The sequence below is a fragment of the Balaenoptera borealis genome (genome assembly GCF_965194805.1).
Source record: "Balaenoptera borealis genome assembly, chromosome: 6".
In the NCBI taxonomy this organism is placed as follows: Eukaryota; Metazoa; Chordata; class Mammalia; order Artiodactyla; family Balaenopteridae; genus Balaenoptera; species Balaenoptera borealis.
In genome coordinates, this window is record NC_138863.1 from 44,052,271 (window position 1) to 44,064,298 (window position 12,028).

Below are 12,028 nucleotides of genomic sequence, written 5' to 3' on the forward strand. Positions count from 1 at the left end.
TTAAGGTCTTAAAGATGCTTGAGTCTTAAATATGATGTGTTGGCCAGATAGACAAGAAAAAGGGAGTAAATGAGAAAGACATACGTATATGCATTCTTCTGCTTAAGCAAAGTATTTCTGGATAGAGTGCTACAAAAATAAAATGAGAATTTTTAATGCCAAATGTCAAACCAAAACAATATTCAAAGCTATAATAATTCTTCTAACATTCATCTAAAATAATTTTGTTTTCTATGCTAGCTGAAAATCACTTTAAGTTGTGGTTATTGTTTACAATTTGTTTTTTCTAAAAAAAGTCTACAAAAATGATTTTTGTTCTACTTAAAATCTCATTTTCTTTCTTAATTAAAAGACAAACTGCCTTGTACATGCAAAGACTTTATGCTTTCACTGCTTAAATTCTGATATTTTTCTAAAAGTCACCCTACACTGTAGTTCCAAAGCTCAACATGTTTGAATTCAACACAAAAATACCCTAACACACACAATAAATATGGTCTATTTTCACTAAAGAGTTACATTTTGCTAAACCTAAATGTCTTTAATACTGCTTTCAGGTAATGTATCTCCTTAGCTGCAAACTATTACCAAATTAATCTCTAAGAGACACGACACACCACATATGCACAAAGAACAATGTGGGCTCTTTACCTCATGAAGCGTGAGATGTTTCCCATCCTTTCTCTTGGAGTCAAATCTGCCATATATTGCACTATATTTTCGAATTTCCTCCTCTTTGTGTGGATCATCATCACTCATCTCAAAGATGTGACCAATCATTTTGGCCAACTTCTTGTTGGTTTTTAGCAGCTCTTTCACTTCGTTCAAGTCACTTTTCGGCAGCGTGGGGGCCATTCGTTCCACACACTCGGCTACAGAGAGCGCGGCAGCAGCATCCAGCGCCTCGCTACTTTCTTTTGGGGAAGCTGGAGAGCCAAGGTCAGCTGGGGAGAGGCTGTGCTCACTCTCGGTGGCATGGTGGCCTTGCCAGAGTCGGGACTCACCGATACTCTGCAGCGCTAAGCTCCCCACCACGTCTGATTTCCCCTGTCCCAAGCTCTGCACACAGGTGGTGGCAGCACACTTGGGGATTTTTAAATGAGGTTCCCGGGCACTGCTGTTCCTTTCATAACTGCTGCAGGATATTCCCAGCCAGGTTGGTGATCCCTCTGGTAATTTATAGATGGGTATGCTACTGACAGGCAGGGACGTCAGCGGCTGATTGAAAAGGCCAGGGTTTGTAACCCAGTCTCTCAAAGCCTTCTGTAGCCTCCTAACATGAAGGGGCTTGCTAGCCATGCCCACGAGTGCCATGATTTCCAAGAATTCCTCTTCTCCAGCTTCACAGAGTTGCTGGACATCATCACCACCTTGTTGGATAAAGGCATCAAAATAAGAAAGCAGATTGGCTTTTTGTAATATTCTGTACAGCTGCAACTCCCCCAGGGTCCTGGGTAGGGCCGCGGCCATTACTGTGGATGGGCTTAACCTGCAAAAAGAAGAGGAAATACTCATCACACTTGCTCCAAACTTCTTAAGCCTATTTGTTAGACACTATAGGATTTAAGAGTTCAGTATGGGAAGAATAAAAACCAAGGAGCATTTGCATAGCAACTGACTGTTAAGGAAGCATTCTCTCTATGCATAAGTTATCTTATTTTACTCTCCTATCAACCTTAATGGTCAATATTCAGTAATAGTTTCCATTTTAAAGAAAAATATATAAAGGCTCAAAGAAGATAAGTAATTTGCCTGAGATCTCACAACTAGCTAAGCAGAAGTCTAGGGACTCAAACCAAGGCTCACAGGGCTCTATATCCCATATTTTTGACTATTCACTTTGCTGCTTCCATGGTGTGGACACAGAGGCAAAGTGAAGGATAATCAAATTCAGAAGGGGGTAAGAAGTATACTATGCTACCATGCGCTGAATACTCATTTTGTGTCACACTGTATGACAAACACTTTATGTCTAATCCTCACAACAGCCCTGTGAGATAGGTATAGTTAATTCCCATTTTATAAAAAAAAAAGTAGCAAGATTAGTCTGGCAGGCAGAGGATGAGAGAATTCAGTATGAACTGCAGTTGATAAGATAGAAGGTGGTATATTTAGGAACTGAGAAAAAAAGAGGCAGGAAAAATTCAGACAAGACTTGGTGATCACTTAGGTATAAGTGATGAAAGGAGAGGAAATGTCTAGAACTGCAACAGGCATTGGGGATACAGAAAATTAGGGATGATGGAATTCCCTTTCAAACACATGGCACTTGAACATGGCACAAGGTAGAATGCTTAAGTAGAACTGTCCTGTGTGCAAAATAACAGACTGGAGCCTAAGTGTGTCTCAGGGTTAGAGACAGAGGATGAAGCCAAGGAGGGTGGGAGATCCCTCCAAAGAAGCAGCAGAGAGCCTAAGACAGAGACAAGGAACTAATACTTTTAGAGCTCAAGCGAGGCAGAGAAGTCTGCCTTTAAAGAGACAGAACAAGACCCAGCAAAGCACTTCTTGACCTCTTAGCAGCCTTTAAAAGTTATTCACAGTTGCCTGGAGACCTTCCACCGACAAAGAGGAGTTGGCCAAGTACTTCCATTTAAGAGAAACAAACTTGTAATCAATGGACCCTTAGGATTAAAAGGACCCTATAGCCCTCTAAGGGCAAAAATTATAGTAGGCCAAAAGAATACATACACCAAAGGAAAGTGAAAGCTCCACTCTCAACTCGGAAAGTAAGGAGCAATTGTTAACTGGGAGATAAGACAAGCAGAGGAATATCAGGAACACCCCCTGAAGGCCAGATCACCAAATTTGGGACTTCTGCTTTATGCCATCAACCAGAATTCTACCCAAAATTCCAGTTTCAGTCATCCCATCCAAGGAGAATGCATTTCCCTACCACCCTAAGGACTGACTCCTGGGAAGCCCCCATCTCCTGGAACCTCTGTGTCATCCACAATCTGCTCTAATCAATTACTGACCTCCTCAAATTTTATGGTTCTTTATTTTATAAGGGCATTGCCAGGTGACCTGATGACTTCCCAAGATACATAAAAAAAGATTGAATCTGAGCCCACTAAACGTCTGCTGAGAGCCAGGAAATCATGTGGGGTGCTTCTGAAAAAATATAATTTCCTAGGTCCTTGGGTTGCATCTCAGGAGACTCTCATGATTTGGCAAATTTGGCAAACTACACTAGAAGATCCCTATTTAGTACACTCTCTGGGCACCACGAACTCCTACAGGTTTTGAGACCACTGTCATGTTCATGCCACCTCAGTTCTCTGGAAAAAACATTCCTGCATCTTCTGAATCACCCACAGGAGGATCTACTTTGTCCTCCCACTCCAGGGGAGACTTTTTGGGAGAGAATCTATCATCCAGCTGGACACTAACCCACAAAAACAAGCTCTTGGGAGTTACAGACACAAGTTAAAGTCATACCAAATGGAAGGGTTTCTAGAAAGTGTCTGAGGTAGAGGAAAGGAAACCTACTTTCCCTTCATACACCTAATGCAATAGCTCCACAGGCTTTCAACTCAAGAGTATACACACAAAAAAATATCTATACACACATATAAATATATATGTATGCACATACACCCACAAAATCATTTTTATAAGAGGGCTGTAACCTTGCAAGATTTATGGTGTCATCCATGATCTCACCATATATACTCCCCCAAATTATGGAATAAAGTAAAAATTACATGAGAAAATCTAGAACAGAGTTCTTGAATCTTTTTATGAGCAATAAGAGAACAAAGAATATATGATGGACAAATGTAAAAGAGAAACTTAAGGAGAACTAAAAACCCAAACTTAGGTTTTATTCTTCTGAGATAAGGCAATGATTTTAGAAAATATTAATTTTCAACTTTTATCCTTTCTCATCTTTACCCAGAAAGAAAGGAAACCCCCTAGTTCCTAAGAGAAAGCCCTTATGTTCCGGTAAGAAAGTAGTTATGATTATAATATCCCCATAAGGACTGATAGGACCCAGTGTACATTTCCAAAGTCAAGACACCAGATGAAAGATAAATAAGTGAACTATTTAGACTCCCAGGAGGCTTTCTAAAGGCCCACACTTACTGCTGGGAAAGGAGTTTTCTCCCTAAGCTTTTTGCTTTAAGAGAATGTTTCAGTTTCCTACAAAGCCTGTTGGGATAATTTAAACAACCACCACTTCATACATTAACTTGATGTGATTTAAAAGAAAATTTTTATGAGATTTTCTGTTTTTACAAACTCTGTATCTATTCGTGCTTCGACATGCAAGTCAAATAAATCAAAAGAAAACTGCATCTCTCCAATCTGAAGTAAACATAAAAGGATACTAACACAACGCTATATAATATAGGAAGCTGCGAGTAGAGTAAATCTACTCAGCTGCAAACTCCAGTTACCTGGCCTGTTCAAGAGATGCTGGAACAACCATGCTGAGTGTGACCTTTTTATAAATCCCACAATTAAGAGAAACCAGTTACCCATTTTTTAACTGCATTCAAAAGCTAAACCAAGGGCCTATATACAGCAAACCTCCACTTGCACCAGCTTAAATATTCCTCAGCCTGGTCAGTTCCAGAGGAAGAGGAATTAAACAATGGACTCATTTAAGGCCATTTGTTGTTGTTTGTTATTCAATGATCTATTTTAAATGGTAATGATTTGTTCCTGAACCTTTTAAAAACAAACTCACTTTGGCTCCTTATGGGGTAGGGTCAGTCATCTGCCAGATTTAAACTATGCTAAGTGAAATAAGGAGCTGGTTTGGCTCAGAAAACTTGACTGGTCAACTCCAGCTTTGTCCTCGAACCACAACACAGCACTTAATATGAATATGGGAAACAAAACTTCTCTGACTTTCTCCAAGCTGGGACGTGGGGATTTAGAGTAAGGCAGAGTCTTTAATGGTCACAAGGGAAAAGAAGAACCATTCCTTCAAACCTGTCCCAATCTGTTCCAAGAAGCTTCAGCCTGCCTTCTGTCCTGACTCCTCGATCAAAACTCTCAGAGTAACTCCTGAGTGATCACCAGCTTTTCTCTTTAACCTCTCTGCAGCTTGACATCACTCCTTGAAACGCTCTTCACCTGACTTTTTGCTATATTATGTTGCCTTCCCTTACTCTAATTCTAAGTGCAGGAATTCTCCAAAGTTTTATATTAGACCCCATTTCTACTGTCTTTCCATATTCTCCCATGATGATCTTGTCCACTCCCAGGCTTCAATATCACCTATAGCAGACTGACCTCCAAACTGCTATCTGTAGCTTGGACCAGTGGTTTGTGGAGTTCCTGCAAAGTGTTCTCAAATCCAAACATACACCAAGCACTGGCTCACACATATACATCTACTTTGCAAATAAAAGTAAATAAATACTTTGTGATTTAATACAAACTCATTTAAAAGTGTAACTGAATTCACAGTTGTTGCCATTATATCAACAAACACTAAACAGAATTAATGAGTACTTGCTTTTTTTTTTTTTTTTTTAGTTTAAAAAGTGATCTTCATACCTGAAGAGTTTGAGAACCCAAACTGTTTTTCTGATAATTCAGCATTTCAACTACCATGTGGAGATTGTCAAACATCTCAAATTTGGTAAGTCCCAAAGCAAGTATGTTATCTCATTTTCCTCCCTTCTTCCAGATTCCCAAATCTACTCTTCCCAACGCTCATTTCTTTTAGTTGCACCACTACTCTTCCAGTTTCCTGGATTAATAAAAGTAGAGATTCCTTTTTTTTTTTCCTAATTTTTATTGAGGTATAGTTGATGTACAATATTATATAAGTTTCAGGTGTACAACATAATGATTCACAATTTTTAAAGGTCATATTCCATTTATAGTTATAAAATATTGGCTATATTTCCTGTGCTGTACAATATATCCTTGTAGCTTATTTATTTTGTACATAGTAGTTTGTACCTCTTAATCCCCTTCCCCCTCCCCACTGGTAATCACTTGTTTGTTTTATATCTGTGAGTCTGTTTCTTTTTTGTCATATTCACTAGTTTTATTTTTTAGATTCCACATATAAGTGATATTATACAGTATTTTTCTCTGACTTATTTCACTTAGCAAAATATCCTCCAATTCCATCCATGTTGTTGCAAATAGCAGAATTTCATTCTTTTTTATGGCTGAGTAATATTCCATTGCATGTATATACCATATCTTCTTTATCTGTTCATGTTTTTGTTTTCCTCTTCCTTCCTCCAATCTACATGTCCTTAGGCCACATCACCACCCTTTTTCTTTCTCTGCCTCAAAAGCACCTAATTCTAATTTTCCCCTTGCTTCTTGCCCCAACTTTGAAAACAGCTACCTCACCTTCAATACATCCCATACTGCAATGCCAACTTTATCTTCCTAAAGTACAGGTGTGGCTCTTTACTCACCTATGCAAATCTCCCCACTTCATGGAGGAAAAAATCCAAACTACTCACATAGGCATCCCAGACCTGTCCAGCCTCCTCTGTGGTCCTTAACCTGCCCCTATGCTCGTGCCAAACACTGGACTTTCCTCAAATGGTTCTTCACAGAGAAACTGTTAAGAATCAGGATACAGACGAGTAAGCACACACTTAACCACTCTGATAAATGCTATGCCAAATGTTATCTTCAATACATAAGGAGCCATGGAACAGAGAAGCAGACTTACATGGTCCTGTAGAACAGGTTACCTTAGACTACAAGCTCCTTGATGGTAGGGTCTAGGTCTCATTCATCTTTTATCCCCCTCTACTCCCAGCAAAGCGTTCAAGGTAGAACAATATCTCTATAAAGGCTTCTGTTGAATGAAACCCAATGTTTGAGTCAGAATCTGATCAGCAACCTCCTTTTATATTCCAAAAGGAATAACCTCTGTGTAAATTAGGGTCCAATCTAACAAAAGCACATCCTGCTACTTTACCTACAATCTTTTTCATTCTCTCATCCTCGATACTTCCCCTTTTTTATAGCCTGTGTGGTGGATTCCCATAAGATGGCCGGATGCTCTCCATTTACAGGAACACACATGGTTGTGGCGACAACAGACATCATGTTAGCCCAGCCCCAACAGCAGCCTTTTAAGTCAATTTCAGGCATGAGAGATCCCAGGTCTCTTTCCTCTTGGTTTCGACGAATTAAAATGTTATCCCCTAATAAACCTCAATCCTATACATGATCATTAGACTCAAATGGATGCATGAACACTACACTTGAATCCTCCTCTTCGTGATACAGGAAATATATATGTATACACACACTTTTACGAAATCCATGCCATTCCAAAGAAGAGAGACTCTGCCAGGAGTGGGGAGAAACCAAGGGCAAAATCCTAGTAAAATCTGACTTATTTATGCAGAGGACTATAAATTCCTGCCTCCCAACACAGCCTGAAATTTTTACTTTAAAATTATCTAAGTTAACAGCAACCTCTTACAGACTTCTAAAAAAATGTGAAAAAAATTGGGAAGTGTTAGCTCATGAGTCACTTACAGATTAAGGTGAATTAGTTCCACCAGATTGTTTTCCTCTAACACCTAGATGAGATCCAGTACACGCTAAGGGAATGAAAGCTAGAGATGGGAAATGGCAAGGAAGGAGATAGGAAATCTGAGGCGAGTGACCGCGTTTAAAGCCTCGGAAGTATTGCCAAGGTTGGGAGAATGTAGCCTGAAGGTATAGGAGCCTGGGGAAAGGGTACAATGGGTACACTACAGGTTGAGACTGGAGAGGTTTATGACAAGCCAGAATTTGGCTTAGGGAAGGATAAGCCTTAAGCCTAGGAAGTGAATTCTTCTCATTTTTGTCCCAGTCCCAGAACTCAACTAAAATAATTAAATGTAGTTTAGTTACATCATGAGTTATTTAAGATATCAGGTCGACCCAGGTCCTCACTCCTGTGTATGTGTTTCAAGTACCAAACAATTTAACTAGGCATATTTATTAATAAGCATGTGGGGATATATCTTAAGTCAAGATATTTTTGGATCTTATTACTGTAATAGCTATGAATTAAACATACAGCTTCTAATGAATTAACAGTAATTTAGGAAACTTAAAATGTTCTCTCCTACTGATTTTTTCTGAATTCTGAATGAAGCTGGAAAAAATTTCTTATAAACCTCAAAATTTTAATTAAAGTTTCAATGTATAACCCTAAATTTATCAAAATTAGAAAAAAATCAGATTTATTTTGCAATTAAACAATAACTATGCATTAACTTAACTGTGATACCAACAGGTAAACACTAGTATTTCATATAATATGGCTGGAAATTCTTCAATCAACTAACAGTCAAGTTATTCAACAAACATTAAGTGCCATTTGAGCATGTAGTATGCACACAGGACATATAAATTTTATCATTTTTTTCCCAGAAATTTATCTTTAAAAATTATTAAATTAACATACTGTACAAGTTAAGGTGCAACTCTCTAAATACAATGTATTGAGAAATGACAAAACTATTTGAAAGCTTAATGGTATGTTTTAGCTGTGAGAATTCTGACAAGACGAGGATTGCTACTTTTCCCCCCAAAGTCAACTTCTCTAATTTCCCACTTGTTCCATTGTTAAGTTTAAGGGAGTATATTCTACTACTGCACTAGTTTTTGAAAATGTCAGATCAAAAAGGAAATTTGCATTTAATATAATAACTGTACTGTTCTTCATTCTACTAAAAAGAATGAACAAAGCAGTTAAAATAAAACTAAATCCAAAGCAAAGGGGCTAGGAACCTTGTATTATGCTTAAGTGGGCATTATTTATTCCTTATTATTTTTAATAAACTCCACATGAAATATGCATACACAAGATGATTATACGAGCAAGATCTTAACCTGTTCAAAACATATTAAAAAATGGTCATTTCCATGAAAGTAACATAAAATATATCATGCTTCTGTGGTATCCAGAATACAGCTTCACACTTAAAGGTAAATTGTACAAAGCTTTTATTTCCAATAATGCACATGAACAGCACCAACAAAAACAACTTGACTTAACATAATGGAATAGATGAACCCCAAGTCTTAGGACAGAGTCTAGATCAACAGACACAAAAACCTGACATACTTCTGTTTCCATGCAACCATCTTTTACTTTAAATTTTTAAAGTTCATGCAATAAATTCTTCAAAGGTCTCCCCCACTGTGTCATACATTATAATTTCTTCTTTCAAAGCAGCCACGGTACAAACACCCAAAATCTTTAATAATAAACCAATATGCTCTTAATATGTGATTAAAAGAAAATATCTAATACTTTAACTGATTCTCCAAATAGCAACAAGGAGAATGAAAATATATTAACTTTTCTACAGGGCAATGGATATTATTTACTAGTCATCAAAAAAGAAAATTTTTAAATTAATTTAGCGGAGATTATTCAATTTTATTAATAATTCTGAAACAAGATGTATTCACCAGATATATCAAATTATTTATTAGCTATATAAGCTCACTAAATTTCCTTGTATCAGCTATAGTATTCCTAAGGATTTCTGTCATGTTCATTACATCCACAATTAGCAGGAAGAATGAAATAAAAATCTACACTACCTCAATGTTTTTATTATTATTATTGATTTATTCACATATAATAGGAAATCACCAGAGCCAAGGAAAACGAAATTTTTCCAACACCAGGATGGCATATTAACTTTTGTGCAAGATGTTAAAAATAGTAAAATTAAAACAAGAAAGCTTCCAACGGTTCCTTAACATTTTCTTTCAAGACTTTCAATAACTAATACTCAAACAGGAATAAAGAAGTCTGACCTTGCCAGACATCTATAAACTCTCAAGAGAACACTTACATGCAAGGTAATACCTATAAAGACAACATATTTTTTACAACTTAATGAAAATATTAAATGTTTCAAATGCTGGAAAATGGAGGAAAAAAAGGATATCCCCTGAATCTAAGCCACTTTTACTGGCACTTAGATTAGACTAGAAGCAGCTCTTTAGGTCTTCTGGAAAATATCAGTCCCCACCCAAAATAGAGAAAGTAAATCCTCTGCATCCTTTCTCCCAATATGCCTTCTTAAAACCCACACATAAATCAGGACGTGTCATAATCCGGTATGTTTTAGAGGGGAAATTTTTCAAAAAAGTGAAAATCTAAGAAGGTATTTCATTGCGTGCGCACTTCTCTAACAAAACAGCCTAGCATTTCCTACGTGACTAATCTTTTTAAAATTCAGTTCCTATGCAATCTAATATTATCTATTAAAACTGCCAAAATATTTTTAAACAAGATCTGAGTATCTCCCTCTCAGCTCTGATCTTTGCACTCCTTAAGTTTGCAGACACGTCACTGGCAAACCAATTGGTAGTGACAGGTTACTCCAAATCAACTCTTTCGGAAGGAAATTTTAAATTGACATCTACCCCCAAATTCTCCATGCCTCCCGGATCTCACGTAGTGAGGAATTAAGTATATGCAAGTCAAGGATTCCTCCTGATCACCTGCTGCAAAACTTGGTCTGCGGAACCTATAAATGCAAATATATTCCAATTCAATTATCCTTTCCCCCAAGATCTTACAACAATTAGGCTCACTCGAAGTGTCGTTTCATATCTTGAGCCTTGTGAACCCTGACAATGCAGCCCATAAGCATTTGATTGCACTTGCAACGTTTCTCCATGAATAAGGTCACAGACTACCGCATCCAAAGCTTGTATGTCCCACATGTGTTTGCAAATTCCACACTCGGCCTTAACGAGCACGAGTCTCTCGCTTCCATCGCACCTCAGTGCCAAGTTTCTGTAAGCCACTTCCAAACAAAACTCTCCTTCCGCTTTCAAAAAGAAAACTACATTCCAAAGGAGAGGATACCCAGGACGAAAATTAAGGCTCTAAGTGCAACACTCTTACAAAGTAAACAAACCAACAAAAAGATTCTGCCCCTGCGGAAGGTGGCTGCAAAACTCTGGGGCCGGCGCGCGCACCCACCGCGTACAACACACCACGCAACCCACCACCGCTCCGCGCTCCGCGCCCCGCGCGACGGCCCCAGCCGGGTCAGGAGAATGGACGCTGCGCCCCCGGCTTTCTGGGAGGAGAATGCACAGGTCGGCCCCGCTGCCTTGCTCGCCCTCTTCTCGCTGCCCCTGCGCACCGAATTTCTCCGGGAATCGCCCACACGAGCCCGATGCCGCCCTCTCCTTCCGGCGGCGGCCGCGCGGGGCCAGCTGCCCTGGACGCCCGCCCCCCACCCAAGTGCCGGCGCGGCCCGGAGACTCCGCCGCTCCAAGTTCGCCCGCGGTCGCACGAGCTTGAACGCATCCCGCAGTTGGCGGACAGCGAGATGGTACGTACTCGGCCAGCGGCTGCAGCGGTCTTGGCGCGCTCTCCCCCAGGACGCCTCAGCAACTCCGAAGTGACGGCCCCCGGTTCTCTCTCCTCAGTCGGCTGCTGCGGCCGGGACGCCCCCGCTCCCATCGAGGGGGGAAGGAAAGGTGGTGGGCACTCTCTCCCTGCTCCCCCCCCCCCCCAGCTCGGGCCCGCCGCTCCTTCCCGCCCGCCAGCCCCGACGGCGCTCGCTCGGCCGCGGTGGCGGTGGCAGCGGCTCCTCCCGGCGCGGACGGCGGCGGCACCTCCCCCGCCGCGTCCTCCCCCCTGCTGCCCGCCTCCCTTTCCCTCCCCGCGCGCGCTGCCCCTCCCCCTCCCCCGCCCGCCTCCGCCGCCTCTACCCCCACCCGCCCGCTGTCACATTGGGAGATTCCGCTCTTGCTACATTCGCCGCTCTAGCTCCCGCCCACGCGCGGCCGAGTGACGCAGATCCCGGCGTGGGCAGCGGCCGGGCGGGGGTGGGGGCGGCGGCCGCCGGGGCCCGGGCTCGGCCTCGGCCTCTTCCCGCCGCCCCCTCCGCGGAATCCGGAGGGCGGCCCATTCACTCGGCAGCTGGGAGGAACCAAGTGGGCGCCCAGGAGGGGGCGGCTCCTGCGAATCCTGCTCCCGGCGGGGTGAGGGGGCGGGAAGGAGGAAAACGGGGGTGGCGGGAGGGAGGGGACGCCGCCTCGGGCCTGCTCT

The 12,028-nt window shown here is 41.2% G+C and overlaps 1 protein-coding gene and 1 long non-coding RNA gene across 3 annotated transcripts in view; one reads left to right on the plus strand and one right to left on the minus strand.

Annotated features, from left to right (window-relative positions):
• The window catches only part of LOC309631254, a 276,030-nt gene extending 268,862 nt beyond the window's left edge, over positions 1 to 7,168 (plus strand). Inside the window, exons 4-5 of the long non-coding RNA XR_014246146.1 lie at positions 5,494 to 5,599; positions 6,963 to 7,168. This is a non-coding gene — a long non-coding RNA (uncharacterized lncRNA). The remainder of the gene's footprint in view (positions 1 to 5,493; positions 5,600 to 6,962) is intronic.
• NAB1 (NGFI-A binding protein 1) overlaps positions 1 to 11,490 on the minus strand; it is a 44,204-nt gene extending 32,714 nt beyond the window's left edge. The window contains exons 1-2 of one of the 2 annotated variants that reach the window (XM_082397379.1): positions 11,315 to 11,490; positions 652 to 1,489 (exon numbers count right to left, since the gene is read on the minus strand). In XM_082397379.1, coding sequence (XP_082253505.1) covers positions 652 to 1,470 — 819 coding nt within the window. In that variant the 5' untranslated portion in view covers positions 1,471 to 1,489; positions 11,315 to 11,490. The remainder of the gene's footprint in view (positions 1 to 651; positions 1,490 to 11,314) is intronic. The other variant, XM_082397378.1, reaches the window with a different exon arrangement.
• Positions 11,491 to 12,028: the final 538 nt, after the last annotated feature.